Raw genomic sequence first — 17,278 nt, 5'->3', positions numbered from 1 at the left:
AGAGGACATCTGGTCACCCTGCTTATTCCTCAGGTTTCTTAGGCAATCTTGCTCTGTTAACAGCTGAACTTAGTAAATTGTTTTTATGTTCTCCTTTCTTCATGGGCTGAGTTAGTACAAAACCAAAGGGGTATCTTCCCCCTCCACCCCGTTTCTTACCTTTATGATCAGAACAGGCAACTTTTCAGCTCCAATGATTACAGTGAAAATTTTTAACAAACTGGAAAGTTGCAGTTAATATGCACAACTCTTAACCCTGTGCATGCCATGGTGGAAGAAAGGATGCCAAACCCTGTGCATGCCATGGTGGAAGAAAGGATGACAAACATTCTGAGGATTATAAGCATTTCCGATCAGAAGCTAAGATCAATGGACCTTCAACAGGTTAATGAAAGTTTTGTCATGTCTGCTGAGATTCTCCAGTATACCTTAGAAGTCAGGAGCAAAGATCTACTCACATTTAGTTTTTGGATTTCCTTTTTTCCTGAGGTCTTGGCAGGTGAGTCTTCCCCATCAAGACAGTTTGAGATTCAAAAACCAGGCAATAGTAGAATTCACAGTGTTTGCTTTTCAGCTTCTGACTCATTAGAAAACACTACTGACTTATTTTCAAGCCTATTTTACTGCCTTGGTGCTATAAAAATATTTGCCCATCACAGGTGACAAGAATATAAAGAATTCACATGCTATGGAAAAATGCTTGGGGTAAAAGCATATGATGCACTCCCCTATCAGATACTATTGTCTTAAGTGGCTTTATTAATTTGTTTGCAGCAGCAATAAGGTTATTTAGGCTTGTCTCATTCTTTTTTTTTTGGCACCTTGATGATTACTGACAAATAAAATGTCTCTTTTTATTCTTACACAGTTGATAGACGCACTTCTCATAAGTTTGCTCATTAGTAAGTTACGTTCATATTCAGTTTGAGACTTCGGCTGTGACTCATGATGACACATGTAATCTACTACCAAAGACTTCATTTTTCTTTGTGCTGCTTTAAAATGTCATGTGTATCTTTTTAACTAAATTTGCTAGAAACTACCTTACAGCTCACATAGCTTTACGATAATTTAAGAACGGCTTCAATTATTTTAGGTAATTGTTGAGCAGCTGGCTCTTATTTGATTGAGGTCAGTAATGGTGTGGGTTGGCATTTCTTTGGGGGGGCCGCACAGCCCTCCATGTGCTCGCCAGAGGTAGCCTGACTGCCATTAGGTACCGAGATGAGATCCTCAGACCCCTTGTGAGACCATATGCTGGCGCGGTTGGCCCTGGGTTCCTCCTAATGCAAGACAATGCTAGACCTCATGTGGCTGGAGTGTGTCAGCAGTTCCTGCAAGATGAAGGCATTGATGCTACGGACTGGCCCATCCGTTCCCCAGACCTGAATCCAATTGAGCACACCTGGGACATCATGTCTCGCTCCATCCACCAGCGCCATGTTGCACCAGACTGTCCAGGAGTTGGCGGATGCTTTAGTCCAGGTCTGGGAGGTGATCCCTCAGGAGACTATCCGCCACCTCATCAGGAGCATGCCCAGGCATTGTAGTGAGGTCATACAGGCACGTGGAGGCCACACACACTACTGAGCCTCATTTTGACTTGCTGTATGGACATTACATCGAAGTTGGATCAGCCTGTAGTGTGTTTTTCCACTTCAATTTTGAGTATCACACCAAACCCAGACCTCCATGGGTTAATAAATGTGATTTCCATTGATGATTGTTGTGTGATTTTGTTGTCAGCACATTCAACTATGTCAGGAACAAAGCATTTAATAGGAATATTTCGTTCATTCAGATCTCGGATGTGTTGTTTAAGTGTTCCCTTTATTGTTTTGAGCAGCTTATTTACCTAATTACAGTGGTTTGCAACCTGGGGTATGTGTACCTCCAGGGATAATTGCCAGGACCTTTAGGGGTACTTGAAAAAGAAATAATGGCTGGAAAAGGCAAGTACTGGAATGCCTTGCAGGGCTGGCAAGGCAAGAAGCATGGCAGCTAGTTGGCTGCAGAAACCCCACCAACTGCTACTTTCTGTTTATCAATTTGTGTATTATCAGATATGAATCAGTAGCTGGAAACAAATTTGAAATAACAGTAACTATATTACAAACATTTTGCTAGTATGAGGGTACAATTTATGGAAATGAGCTGCCAAGGGGTATACAACTGAAAAACATTGGGAACCACTGATCTAGTAGATGCAAAGATTATGTCAAGGGAATACATGTGATGCCTGTTGCAAAGTACTATTCAAATGCTAAGAGTTATTTTTAATGCCTCACCCAACAACCATGGATTGAGTACTATTGTGTAAAAGACCCTGTGCATGTAGGTGCATGCACATGAAGTTTCTCCATACAATTTGGAACTTCTCTGCAATGGCCTAGACCAGGGGTGTCCAAACTTTTTGGCAGGAGGGCCATATCAGCTCTCTGACACTGTTGGGGGGCCGGGGGGGGGGGAAATTAATTTACATTTAAAATGTAAATTTACATTTACATGTAATTTTAAATTACCTTTAAATTTAGGGGGCTGGTGTGTGTGTGTGTGTGTGTGTGTGTGTGTGGAAAGAATTAATTTACATTTCAAATTTGAATAAATTTACATAAATGAATATATTAGAGATGGAACTTATATGAATGAATGAAGGTCTTGCAATAACTCAAGGCCTATAAAAGGCCTTGCACAAAGCAAGGCCAGTCTTTCCTTTGCTGCCACTGTTGCATCACAGATGAGAACAGCAAGCAGTGGAGGAGCCCTCATCCCACAGCTCACGTGAGAGGCCAAGCAGTTGGTCATCATGCTTAGAGCAATTGCATCAGGCCAGTGTGGGCTCCAGCAAGTCTCTGGAGGGCCAGAGGCTCATTGGAGACTGGGGGCTCCTGGGGACTTCCTGAGGGCTAGACTGAGAGTCCTCGAGGGCCGCAAGTGGCCCCAGGGCCAGGGTTTAGGCACCTCTGGCCTAGACTAGCAACTGCAGAACCCCTTTCACACTGATGCACAGCAGGCAAGGATAGTTCCTCTTCCTCCACATGTTTGCCAAACACCTGAGGGAAATAAAATGAACACCTCTAGTGCCAACTTTCATTGTGCCCTAACCCTAACCTTCATGTCAGGAGAATTAGCATAGGCAAAGAATATGGGATTTGCTAGGGCCATCTGAATTTGCCCTGAGATTTGCAGATTTTTTTGCCTTCTGGAATGCCTTTCACATCAACTCACCAGACAAGGAAATCATGTACATCTGAGCAGAATGTCTGTGTTTTGTCAGAAGATCTTGACTCATGCTGTAGAATGCATGCTCTCTTCATACTGGAGATCTGCTAGGCCTGTGGGCCTCACCATTGTCCTGCTGCACCCTATAGAGGCTGCAATCCTGTGCACATCTTCCTGGCAATAAGCCCCATCGAAGACAGTAGGGCTTACTACTAAGTAAACACAGATAGGATTGCTCTGAGAGAATACAACTTAGAACATACCCAACTGGGCTGTTCGCTGCAGGAGATAATTGGTAGTGGTGAACAAGCAGTGTCAGGAAAGCTGATTTGTCAAGACTAATCTTCAGATGGAGAAGTCCCTAATAAGCTATCCAAGGAGATACAAGGTTTCTTGGAATTCAGTTTGAAAACCATTACCTTAGAAAACTCATCTGAGTTCAGAGGGACATGTCTCATTCATGCAAGTCAAATAGTTTGCACTTAGAAGGTCTTGCTTCCTTTAAGTTTTAGTCTCTACTACAATGCAACTAGCTATCTCCTCCGAGAAACCAGTTCAACAAAATACTCAGCGTGAATCAACTGTTAAAGAAAATATTTTATTACATCATGAAAAAGTATAATCATTCAAATTCAAACTCATTTTAAAATCTGATATTTGTTTTTAAGAGAGCCTGTTGGTATAATTTGTTCCACATGGGAATGGTATGAAGACTAATCGCGTTACTAAATATTGCACAGTCTGAAAGAACAATGAAAACAACATAAAAGAAATCACATGATCTTGGGAAGCAACTCACATTATGAAAAACCTACTAAGAAACATTTATTAGGGGAGAAAAAAGGAAGAAGAAGAAAAAAGAAGAAAACCCTTTTGTTTCTACAGTAGCTTTCAGTTTATAATTCTTGGAATGACTGTTTTTCACCGAAGGCTGTTTCAGTGACAGGAAGCTTCATTTCAGCAATCCCTTGTGCAAATAAGATTAATTAAAAAAATAATAATACAGTCAGTCTTTGATATCACATAGACAATTGTCATATCTTTCTATTACATCCCTGCCAGGGGAGAGGCCAAAAATAAGAAAAAAAGAAGACTTTATGCCATGAGTTTTGCCTGCAATTCCATCTCTGCTGCCCGTTTGAGTGCAACATCCACCAAAAGCTGAAATCCACTAAAATCCTGATTGAGGTCTGGTGGAGTAGGAGGGGGAGTGTTGAAAAGCCCACTCTGTGCATTTGTACTAAGTCCCAGCTTAGACACATCCTCGTGTGTAAGAGAGTTGTCTGTGAAGGTGGTCGGTGAGGCCTGGTGCAGATCGTCCGGGGTCTGGCCTGGACCAGCTGGTTGACCAAAATGGAAAGGCGCGTCTTTCAGTGCAGTTACAGTGGTGTGGCAAATTACTGAGGGTCGAGGCAAAACGGATCCTGGGGAAGGAGGTTTACAAGTCTTGCTTGATCCTGTGTTACCAGACAGAAATGAGTTCTCCAGCAGTGGAATGCAGTTTTTTGTGCTGATAGAGAATTCCACTGGGCTGCCCTCAGCCATCTTTGCCCCTCTTCTGGAGATGGTGAATTGATTGGGGTCCTTCCCATCCTTCCTCAGCATGTCAGGTAAAAGCCTGCGGCGTGCATTGATAAACCAGTTGCAGACCTGGAAACACAAGGACACCTTAATTCCTACCTCCATTCATTTGCAACTACATGCCATTAGAGTACTTCAGTTAAATGCATTAATCCTTTGAAGCAGATTCCTAAACTGCAGGACAAAGGAAAGGCTGGTTGGCAAGTTCTGACACACCCATTGAAAGCCTTTCCTTTCTCCCTGTTTCTACCAGCCCTTTCTGCTTACTAAAGAGCCTCAGGCTATCAGAGGACTGTTTAGCCTGAACCAGAGCTTTCAGCTCTGTACACATGTTAACCTATTACCCATTGTTCATTACATTTAAGTTAATTAACAACAGGAAAATGTTTCCCTGTGAAAGAGTCACTCCTCCCACAAACAGTTACTGATTTGCCCTGTTCAACTGACTGTGTCAACAGCCAAAAAAAACAGGGATTACCTCACTGAAGTTTGCTCTTGTTTGAATATCTAGCCAGTTTCCTGGATAATAAAAGACCGCTCAATACTCCTTTTCATGTTTACTGTCTAAAGGACAGTTTTTACTTCTATGACTGTATCAAAGAAAGCTTGCCTAGCACTGACAAAGCTAGCCAAAGATATCAATTGTACATAACAGCAACATTATCCAACATGGTAAAACCGGAATCATATTGAACCTCACTGTTTATCAAGCTGGGCTTATGCAGTCCAGACATACACATTGCCATGTCACCCCCTCAGGTTTTGCACCTACAATGCACTGTTTGACTGCATACAAAATTTTTAAAATGAAGGACTTACTCCCATTGCTATATTTAAGGCTGTAATAGTATGGAGGGAAAACCAGGCTACGAGTGGACTAATAGGACATATTAGGTCCCACAAAGAAAGATGCATCTAGGAACCTGGGAATCCTTAGGTTCCTGAACCCTCAGCAAGGCCTTTGCATTTCTTCTGAATGGCTATAAACTTGCTTTAACAAAACATGGTCCAAGATTCTTAGGAAATCAACTCTTGTGCAGCCTACGTTTCTCAGCACACATGTTCTAAGCTACTTCTAGTGGCACTTTGGACTGTTTTTCTACAGTTCACATACATTCACAAATTGAAGTCTAATACTTTAGTAAAACAGAATTATGATGTCATTGCCTCCTGCTCAGCAGAAAAAAGGGCAAACATTAACAAAATGCTCAGAATGAGATACTGATCCTGACAAAATTGGAAACAGAAACCCAACCTCTTTTTTGTGCTCTAAAGTAAAATAACTGGGTACACCTGCTTGGGCATATACATTTTCCCAATCACTTGACAAGATTGGGTTCTTGGAAGTCACACAGGGTTCTTGGAACTGTAACAAGCTTAAGCTCAGAATTACTGCAAAAAAGCACGCACTCACACTGCCCATACCTATGAAAGTGATAACATGTTCACACTACATTCACATTTTCCAGAACTGCTAGATTCACCATATGTACATTCATATCTTATCAAAGTGGTCTCTCACTCACAGACCCTTGTGTTGCAAACCTACAAGGAGCTTACAGTTCCATTGTATGGTACTCAAACTAAATAATATGCTGAGATGGATGGCAACAGACCAGATTCCATACATCTCAGACATATGAACACAGGCTTTTAAAACTCTGCGACAGCAAGCATGTGCCTTGGGTGACACTCAAGAAAAATGACATAAAGCCTTAAGCAGAGTGACACCTCTTTGTAATGACACCCAAAATACAAACAGCACCTTTCAAAGTCAAGAACTCACAAATACGAGAGGGATTATTTAAACCGAATAACTAAAAAATGAGAACTGGTGACTATCTAACAATACTGTTGTAGATAAGTGTCCCACACATGTTTACTGAGAAGCAAGGTCTTGGGAATTAAAGGTGATCCCTAGGAAAGAATGCATAGGATTAGAGCCTTAAATGCAACATCAAAGAATTCCTAAATACCTGTAGTGTTGAAAGGTGGGTCTGTCGGGACAGAAGTGCCTTTTCTTGCTCCGAGGGATAAGCATTATAACGGTGCACATATAACCAGTCTCGAAGAATCTGTACCGATTCTTTAGGTAGGTTACCCCTTCTTCTCCTCTTGATTGAGCTGGCAGAAGAAGAAAGATCCAGAGGAATATCCATGCTGTCATCATCCTCAGTTTCACTGCCTGATATTGCAACAGCACCTACGATAAAAACAGGTCAGATAACACCATGTACATACAGCATTTTAACTGTTCAGACACATTTGTATTATTAGCTTGTCTTGGATGAAGCCCGGTGGTAGGCCCCAGAAAGAAACATGCTGTAGACTGCCTGCAAGTGTGCAACAGTGAAGGCTGTGATCTGTATTCTGAAAATGTGGCTCTGTATACATATGTACTGATCTCCTGAGCTACCTGGCCACACACATATAACAGCATGCATCATTTACCAGTATAATACCAAATGTTGGTCAGCAAGTGTGGGTATACATCCAGCAATATTTCTTCAGAGCTAAGTGCTCGTGGTCAGGCAGGCAGCCAACAAATTAGAACTTGAAAACATTGAGTGCGCTGAATCAATGTTAGACTATCTTGCTATGGCTTTTAGATTTTTAAATATTATCTGATCTTCCCAGAAAGTCATCAACTGAGAGCAAGAGGAACACGTGCAGACAGGTAACTTATGAATGATTTCTATGCAGTATGACAAAAAAAATAATAATAACCCATAGCACACAGGGGGAGCATGTACCAAAAAAAGCTACCCACAGAGTAATTTACACTCATTTCACTTTTCTAGAGAAAGTCATGCCCCATTTCCTGCCCACTGAGCCTTTCAAACTACTATACACTTTTTTCCATTTATATGATATGTTTATGAGATCTCTACACATCTCATGAAGAATCCTATTCACAAGCCATTCAAGAGTGAGAACTTGGAATTTAGCTGATTTATAACTATTGAGGCCAGTGAACCTTCATCCCAAAAATATATGCCAAGAAAGTCAACATGGCATTCATGAGCCTTAACACTGTACTAATGCAACAGTTGGTATTCTTCATTCTAAAGATTGTTATGCTGGCACAGCAAATCATAGGACTGAGTTATTGAGCTGCACATATCTAAATATTCAAGTTTAACATCTTTCTCGGTCATGCAGCATTTCTGTTAGCGTCACACCATAAAAACAGCAACCTATACTAACAGCATTTCAACATTTCATATACACCTGCTGAACAGCCACCTGCAGTTCCATTCTATTGAAGAAGACCTTCATACTATGCACATTTATCTGGAAATGCAGTCCCATTGATTTTATGTCCAGGTAAGTGTGCTTACCTTTGTAGCAGAGTTCAAAGAAACAAATCAATGGCAGTGCAGATCAAAAGAAACCTCGCTTTAACTTTAGGCACTTTAATCCCACAAAAAATTGGGAATTTTATAAATCAAATATATAGTCCATCAGAGCAATTCTATCCTTGAGTCTCACCCAATGCAAAGGATAAAATCACTCCTAAAGCACCTTGCACCAATGCAGCACAAGACTACTGTGTTGCAGGGAATCCCTGGCTTATACCAACAAAAAGAGTCAGTCAGCGCAATGGGGAAAACCTGGATGAAGCCAGATCATAGTAGGGAAACAGTGAAAATTAGTTAGAAGCTTCTGCTCACTCAGGGTCGATCCTGCCCCCAACAGACAGTGTAACATTACACTGAAAAAGTACACTGAAAAAAAATTAGAATGTTCCCATTGCAGTTAATAGATTATTGCTGTCTCTCTTCCCTCTTTACCTCCAGAGTCACAATGGAGGACAGAATTCCAACAAACCCCATAGCTAGTCACTGCACAGCACAAGTTACGCAAGTGCACAGGTCAGGGGACGCAGATCATGTATCTAGATGCATAACATGGGGTTATAGCACTCTAACCCTCAAAAGATATGAAGAGCAATACGTGTCCTCCCTGAACCTTCAGAGTATCCTTGCATCAGACACAAATACCTTCCAAGAAACTCAACTCTGCTTCCTTACCTGAGGCTGTAAGAACACCACTCCATATGAGGGGAGAGGGGAGAAGCTACAGTAAGTGGAAGCCAAGACCTTTACTTCTGCACCTTCTTAACTCCACCATCCCCCACAGCTGTCCAAAACACCTATTGCCACAGCACAATCTCTTCTCATTGCCATAATATGGGGCGACCACGTAATGGCTTAACAACTCTCTTACTCAACAGGTGGTAGAAGAATCTCCTGCAGAGGACAAAGAATAGTTTTCCTCATTCAGTAACCCCTAATGAGCAGTTAGTCATTACACCTATCTGTTGCAGCTGCTCCTGAGTCATTTATTCATCACCATTCCTGTGTTTCTCTTGTTTCCTCTCAGGCAATCATTCAACATGCACAGAGGAGGCTTGGTCGCCACCCTCTGTGCAGAGCAGAAGTAAATGTGATGTGTGGAGAACCAACTATCCCTGCATGGGACTGGTACCTTTTTCTTCAAGGAGGGCCCTTGTGTCTTTCTTGGGGCATGAATATATTGGATAGTTACAGATGTGAGGCTATTCCTCTATGAGCCAGTCACTCCAACTTGATATCCCACTGCACCCCCAAATGCATATGTGTGTGTCTTTTCTTAGCCTGTTTAGGAGGTGGGCACACTGTCCTCAGAGACTGGATTTAGGACCTTGTTTATGCTAAGCCCCTGATCTACCTGGGGTCTTTTTGAGACTGGGCTAGGGATAGAGGCATATCAGGGATTTGGTCCCAGGAGACTACAAAGACCTTGTCAAGGGCTTTCCTACAATCTGCTTCTGTGGCTACGTGGTAAGAACATTGCCTTGTGGAGTGGAAATCCTGTGTTCTAATCCCACCACCTCTCTTTTTCCTTCTGAACATATTGCCAGAAAGACAGGCCAAGAGGCAAGTTGTCTTGTGGAAATCAGTCACATCTCCCAGGGTGGGACTTAAACCCCCATCTCCTGCCCCCTTTGGATTAGATTTTTCTACTGTACTACCAAGCAGTTAAATTACTGCAAGGAACTGTTGTAGCTTCCATTCTTCTTTGTGCATGTGGCCCCTACCCCTCTTCCCCCTAAAGTGTGGGTCGCACTCACAGACACAACAACTCAACATGTCCTGTGCAATGCTACAGAATTTTTCTATGCAGAAGCATTGCTTTCAAGTGGTAATCAAATCCTTGTTCAAGGACATATTGCTATAGATTCTCTAAGCAGCCCTCATATGTAAAGGTGTTTGAAAATTGTGTTATTTATTTTACTCAGAAGTAACCCCATTGTGTTCAGTAAGACTTAGGCTGTAATCCTATCTTACTCACCATAAACAAATACTTCTGCTCATATGGGCAGCTTGTGCATGAGGAAGCAATGTACAGTAATTTTTTCTAGCTATCTGTTTGGGTTTATGTAGACAGGGTATAAAGACTGGTTCAGGTGACATCATGGGGTCATTTGGCCATCATGGTGCCTGGATTGTTGGTCTCTATACATGAATACTTCAGGAGTGTTAGCAGAGACAGCAAGTGCCTCACAAAGCAGCAACAGAAGACAAGTCAATGGGTCTACACATACATTATGCAAGTATTTACATGACAGGTCCTGCCTTGAGGTAAACAGTCATGCTAAAGTATTTTAATTAGCTGGATCAGGATACGGCCTGCAGAACACAAAGAAGTGTTTGAAACTGGTGCTAACTGTTTCTGAAACTGGTTAGAACTATGCTAAAAAGCAAGACGTTCATCATGTTCTTCCTTTCTAGTGCCCCTCCCCAAAACTGAAATTTAAAAACTGTTTTCCCCTCTCCTCCAAAAACAAAAACCTGCAAAACTCCCAACAACACAGAACATGAAAGGAAGAAGGAGCCAGCAGTGCCACCTGCCTGCCCTTTGATCTGCTCACCGATTGTAACATGTTCCCACTACTAAGAGGTGAATGATACAAAACAGGTTTGGGCTAAACAGGGGAAAACTGTCATGGCCATGCAAACTCTCTTGGGGTAGTGAGGGGATTTAAAGAAAGAAGCCCCAGCCCTGTGAACTGTCAGCAAAGGAGCCCCACATCTGTGCAGAAGTAGCAGCAAGCAACAGGAAGCAACAGACAGCCAATCTTTCCTTAGCCCAGTCGATTTCTCTTTAGAGCAAAGGCCACACTGGTGCTGTCGGGGTTTTGTTTACACTGGAGCATTTGTGCTGATTACAGATTTGGTTTTTCCTCTTGTTAGTAATCAGACTGTGTTCCTGGATTTCCTGTTTTAACAGGGCACAGTTAAAAGGCATGCCAGCTAGGCTGGTAGTCTCATATGTTAACTGCTCCACTCTGTTGAATGAAAGAACATACCTGCCTAGATACTAAAGTATTGCCCAATTCTTAATTTAGTTTTTGAATTCACCCAACTCTAGGTTCATGCAAAGTAAAGCCAAGTAAATGCAAACTAAAGGCAAGTAAAGCCATCTTGGGAGGCTCTAAGAAGTTCATATTGATTTACCTTAAGCAGCTGAAAGTCTGCATGTCTTTGAGGTCCAGTTCAAATATCTTTGACATGTCATTCTCATTTATGTCTCTGTGTTTTTAACAATACTATTAGTAACAAAAATTAGAATTTGCGGCTATGCTATTGGTTTAAGAGGTACAGAGTTTATGGACACAGTTGCCTTTGGGCTCAGTTTGCAGGCTACTCTAGAATCACACATGGTATGACGGATTGTCAAATGCTGTGAGAGAGAGCAAACCTCTGACTTGTATAAATGATTTATCATGTCTGTATCTTCTTTATGACTTGGCAAGAATTAACACCATAATTTGTGCAGCAGGCCACACATGGATACCCACAACAGACGTGTTCACAGAGGAATGTTAACACATTGAGTTGTCCATATTAGAAGAGAATAAACAAACTTTTTTAAAAAGCAACAGACATTATAAAATAGTAGAAGTGCTGTTCTGTTAAAAACTATTGAAAGGGGAAGTGGTAGAAACCAGCTGCTTCAAGAAGATTTACAAAGAGGCTTTCAAGGAGTAGGGCTCTTGCTTTGCCAAACGAACAATGCACTAGACAGCATTCCCCACAAATCTCTCTCACTTTGTGTTTTGTGAAGCTCTGGTTGAGCTGTTGCTGAGTTGGCTCCAGGCAAAACATGTCCAGAATGCACCTGCAGAGTTTGCTTCAGCATAGGGTAAAATCACATGGACAAGATTCCAGTCATGCTCAAGACTGAAAGCTAAAGAATCTCTTAACGTTAAGCCATTTCTGCCTAACGTTGCATATACGCAACATTTAAGAGGGACTGAATGTGTATACCTGTGGGCCGGGCAAAAATGGGTTTTAAACATAAAAAGTTCACTTTGGTGTGCTTCAGTAGGCCCTACAGAGCAATACAATTCTAGCATAACTCTTGTTATGTTGCCTGAGATGACACTAGGAGAATCAAATGCATAAGAAACAGGTTGCCCTACTGACTCCCTCACCTGTCAAATCAGAGGCCCCACATAGCATTAAAAGCTGCTAACAAGAGAACACACCCATACTAATTTTAGGTCAAGCAGAAACTCCCACCTCTAAGCAACTGCTTGCACCCCCTTAGACAGTTGAGTTTACTTTGAACAGGCGGTTCTAACCCTCACATTCACTTACAAACCCAGACAAGAGGGCTTATGTATCTGAACAGCCCATGCGTTCATGTAAAGACTGATTCATTCAAATGTGTTACATCAACAAGTTATGATTTATGTAAGAAGCACAAGGAAAGATGTAAGAACATATGCTCTGCGATTCGTATTAAAGGAGCTTGGGGGGAGGGGAATAACTTACTCTGTTTGGATACCTAAATATATTCAGTTGACTCCCTCATCCCACCCCCAATCATAACCTCCATTATTTGACTTTAGTGGCCCTCCCAAATGAAGCCAACGTGGCTTTAAATACTGCTAAAATGGCAAAAAAAAAAAAAAATCTAACACACTTTTACACAAAACTAAATCCCATGTTATTGGAACTTACATGGAACTTACTTAAATGTACTTAGGATTATAATGTAAACATTATTTTAGATTTTTGGATCAAATAATAAACTTCCTGGCCATGTGCAAATATATAGCAAAGAAATATATGTCTTTGCTCCACTCTTTCAGAGATCAGGCAAAGTTGTATTCAGTGTACACTTTGCCACATGGGCTCCTAAAAGTCAATGCCATGCCTCCATCCACCATGCCATGTTTTTCATTGTCTTGTTAAACTCCCTGAACTCCCTAGATAGTCAGGCTTCCTCCTCTGTTTAATGTAAACAAAGTCTAAGCACAAACTTGACAGCATTTACATCTATTTAATGTTGACATGGGGGGCAGAAGATAGGTATGTATGAAGGTTTATATTTAAATTCACACAGAGCAGCTTCCCTGGGGTGAAAAGCCTAAACAATAGAGGCAGCAGACAGGAAATCAGCTCACCACTACTGTGCAAATAGAAGCAGCAGAGGAATGTTCTAAAAATAACTACCCTAAATAATGCACTCTTTTTGTCCAATAATGCTACTTTTTTCCTGAGAAACTGGGAAGTTAGGAAACCAGGATGTATGTCATCAGCCACAGGGGGTTGACCTTGGTATAAAATGTATTTTGTCCAAAGTTGCTGAAGAGAAAAAAACTTTGGGCAGGACAGTTACAACCAGACTTTTATTTATAAGGGTATCTCCTCATTTGTTGGGAGCTTACATTATGTTTTTACCATTGTCTGATTGTAATCTTTCCAGCCCAGCTTGCTTTGTGCATTCTGGATTAAGTTTCAAAGCTCCCTAGAAAACTACAGACTAGGGCTGCAATCTTATCCACACTTACTTGGGAGTAAGTCCCATTGATTATAATGGGGCACTTCTAAGTAGGCATGCATAGGATTGGCTCTAGGTTTATAGAACACCTCTTAAACTACAGTATATAGAACTCGGAAGGAGGAAACTACAGGAGGTGAACGTAAATACACACAAATTGCTGTAGGACTCTTGGCAGGCAAATGTCTGAGGCATGAATACAAAACACTGTCTAGTAGTCCAAGAAAACTTTACTGAAGGCAATCCTTTAGTGATCTTGAAGCACCAGCAAGAAAGTAAACTAAAGTCAACAGTATGGAAAAGCTAGTTTTCAATGTATTACAAGCTTGAAATAAAAGCAGCCAGTTTCTTTACTTGATAACTAACCCTGGCTGCAATCCTATCCACACTCCATTGAGACTAATAGGACTAACTTCTGAGCAGACAGATTGAGCTCCGTTGCTGTAATCCTGTCCACACTTTCCTGGAAGTAAGTCCCATTGACTCTAATGGGGCTTACTTCCAAGTAGACAGGCCTAGAATGGGGCTCTCAGACTTTTCCAAAGTCCTTCTAAAGTTCACAAGAAGGAACAATGACGACCCCTCTTGTTTGAAGGGGGAGGGGGCTCAATCCACTGTCCAAGAGTCACAACTAAAGTGATTGTGGAAGTTATCTTTGGCTACCCAACCTCTGGTTCTGGGTGAGGAAAGTGGCTACCAACTTGCTTGCAGGACCTTTAGAAAAGGAAGGGGGAAAACAATGTGCTTTTCCAAGGCTCGAAGGTGGAGAAAGACACTGCAACTGGACGGTTTTTTTCCTCTTCTCCGAAGCCTACACACACAGCAGCAGAGGCTTGTTGCGTGGCTCCACCCCCGTCTCCAGGCGCCCCTCCCTCCCTGAAAATCGCAAACAAAGAAAGTCCCTGGGCTGCCTGGCTGGCTGGAGGCGACTGAACGAGACCCACCAAGTCTTCCCTTGGCGGAGGGAAGCCCTCGATCACTTGCCTGGAAACAAAGTTGCGCTTTCGACTGCAGGGAAGGGAAGGGAAGCCAAAGCCCCACGCCAAACTTTTTCAGACACCGGGTGGGGGAGGGAGAGAGAGCAGAAAACTTTGCCCGGCACAAAGCAGGCAGTGGGAACGTGAGATGCGGCAGCAGGCAACACAAGCACGGCTCGGGTGTTTGGAAGCCTCCACTGCCCCCCAGGCAGGCTTCACACACAAAGGGAGGAAGGACCGGGAGGGGGCAAAGAGCGCCCCCCAGCCCTGGAGCCAGCGGCACTCGGGGGCTGCCGGTGCGCGCCCGATTGTTTAGCAACACCACGAGGAGAGGCAGCGCAGAGCGCAGCGCTCGCTCCCCGCACGTCCCGAACCAGAAGCCACTTACTTTTCTTGGTCTTCATCCTGGTCCGGGGAAAGTCCCAGCCCTGGAAGGCGCCTCCGCTGGGATCGGGGGGCAGAGGAGAGAGAGGGAGCGAGCGAGCGAGCGGAGAAGTGGGTCTCTCCGGCGCTCGCTTGGAAGGGAGGGCCAGGGAGTGAAGGATGGAGAGTGCGCCGGGGACCCCTCGGAGGAGCTGGAGAAGGGCGCCCGCCCGCTCGCTCGCTCGCCGCCGCCGCCGCCGCTTTCTTTGTTCTTTAACTTGTGCGAAGTGAGGAAGGCGAACTGCCCTGCCGCTGCTGCTGCTGCTGCGCCGCCGCCGCCTCCACCACGAGGTGCGCCCTCCCCCTCCTCTCAGCAATGAGTAAGCCAGAGAGTAACCAGGAGCCAGAGCCGCCTTTGCCGCCGCCTGTTCCCCTCCCCTGCTGCTGGCTGGCTGGCGGCTTGGATGAGTGACTGGGTCAGATAGCAGAGCCAAGGGAAGAAGGAGGAGGACAGACAGACAGACCAGCTCCCCTGCCAGGCGGAGAGGGGGATAGTGCCAGGGCAAGGCAGGGCAGGGGGAGCCTCCCAGGCCTTCTGCTCACTCACTGCTTTGCTTCCCAGGCAGCTGTCTGAGCACTAACTGGGAAGGGGGCTGTCTGCTGCCCCTGCAGCGCTCCAGTCTCTGGCACAGGGGGACGGAAGCGCTCACACTCCTGAACGGTGCCAGCTTAAGTGACGCTGCAAGTCTCCTCGTTCCCACTTGCAGGTTAACTCCTTCCGAGTAGGATGCCGTTAGTTCTGTTTCACAAATCTCAGAAAGCTCCTCCGTCCTCCGGGGTCTTTTCCTAGCGTTTCCCCACTGCCTGTTGGGAGTGAGAGCCCAAGCCTCTGTCTACTCAGAAGTAAGTCCCATTAGAGTCAATGCGGCTTACTCCCAGGTAAGCGTGGATAGGATTACAGCCTTAGAGCCCAAGCCTCTGCCTGTCTACTCAGAAGTAAATCCCATTAGAGTCTATGGGGCTTACTCCCAGGTAAGCGTGGGTAGGGTTGCAGCCTGAACTGAGGGGGGCTGTAAAGAAAGAAAGAAAAGGCTTGGTGCCCAATCCAAAACTCGTTTACTCGGGAGTAAGGCTAGAATCCTATCCACACTTTCCTGGCAGCAAGCCCCACTGACTCTGGTGGGACTTCCTTCTGAGTCCCATGCATGGGATTGGGCTCCAAGTCGATGAGGTCAGCGGGACTTGCTCCATGTTTCAGAACTGCAAACTTCCTGGTTTGCATGCTCTCCCTCCTGCCCTCCCTTCCCAGATCCTTGGGCGGCGGGGGTGGGGAGGATTCCAGGCAGGGGAGCTAGGAGGGAGTTTTTCCTGCAGGAGTTGCCTGAGCCTCCTGCTGTCAGTGACCCCGTTTCGAGAAGTCCTGGCACGCCGTGGAAAGTCAAACGCTGTCATACTTAACCATCACAGGGAGTGAGTAGTCAGTGAGTGAGTAAGTGCGTGAAGCAGCAACGGTAGTGACAGCTGCTCCAGATCCTGTTTTCGTTGGAGATCACTGCAACTTATGGCTCCAATAGAAACGGCTGTGGTGACTCAACCCGCAGTCCCCCGGGGCGATCCTCGAACTAGTTTGCTACGACGACTTCGTCTGCGTATTAGCTAAGTTTGTGTCCCGTCCCCCCCCCCGTCGCGTAAGGCGCCACAGGGCTGTACTACAACTTTACTCCAGAGTAGTTTCTGATTAGGATCCCACTAAAACCCCCAAGATTTTTTTTACTCTGCGCAAGTCTATACATGTCTACTCAGAAATAAGACCTTTTGTGTTCAATGGGGGAAAGTGTGAATAGGATTGCAGCCTAACAGCCGAAACCTATGCCTGTCTACTCGGAAGTAAGTCCCATTAGAGGCAGTGGGGCTTACACCCAGGAAGGTGTGGATAGGACTGCAGCCTGAGAGCCCGCTCCTATGCCTGTCTACTCACAATTAAGTCCTATTGTGTTCAGTGGGGGGAAGTGTGAACAGGGTTGCAGCCTAACAGCCTAAACCCATGCATGTCTACTCAGAAGTAAGTTCCATTATAGTCAGTGGGGCTTACTCCCAGGAAAGTGTGGATAGGATTGCAGCCTCTTGCATAAAGTAGTGTCCGACAACACAGGACTCGGAGCCTGATCCTAAGCAACTTTTACTCATAAGTAACTAGGGGGGCTTCTTTCTAGTGTCACTGTGCTCAGCACCGCTGGCTTCAACGGACCTTTCTATAAGGACAAAGGCTCCTAAACGGTTTCAGACCGTGGAATAGG

At 44.2% G+C, this 17,278-nt stretch overlaps 1 protein-coding gene across 1 annotated transcript; it reads right to left on the bottom strand.

Annotated features, from left to right (window-relative positions):
- Positions 1–3,846: 3,846 nt before the first annotated feature.
- On the bottom strand, positions 3,847–15,432 carry TGIF1 (TGFB induced factor homeobox 1). Its single transcript, XM_066625446.1, has 3 exons — positions 15,007–15,432; positions 6,780–7,006; positions 3,847–4,872 (listed from the first exon to the last, which is right to left on the bottom strand). Exons 1-3 carry the CDS (start codon positions 15,020–15,022, stop codon positions 4,318–4,320), a joined length of 798 nt encoding a protein of 265 aa, XP_066481543.1. The 5' UTR covers positions 15,023–15,432; the 3' UTR covers positions 3,847–4,317.
- Between the last annotated feature and the right edge of the window lie 1,846 nt (positions 15,433–17,278).

Source organism: Tiliqua scincoides, chromosome 4 (assembly GCF_035046505.1).
Source record: "Tiliqua scincoides isolate rTilSci1 chromosome 4, rTilSci1.hap2, whole genome shotgun sequence".
In the NCBI taxonomy this organism is placed as follows: domain Eukaryota; kingdom Metazoa; phylum Chordata; class Lepidosauria; order Squamata; family Scincidae; genus Tiliqua; species Tiliqua scincoides.
This window is presented reverse-complemented; position numbering and strand designations above follow the sequence as displayed.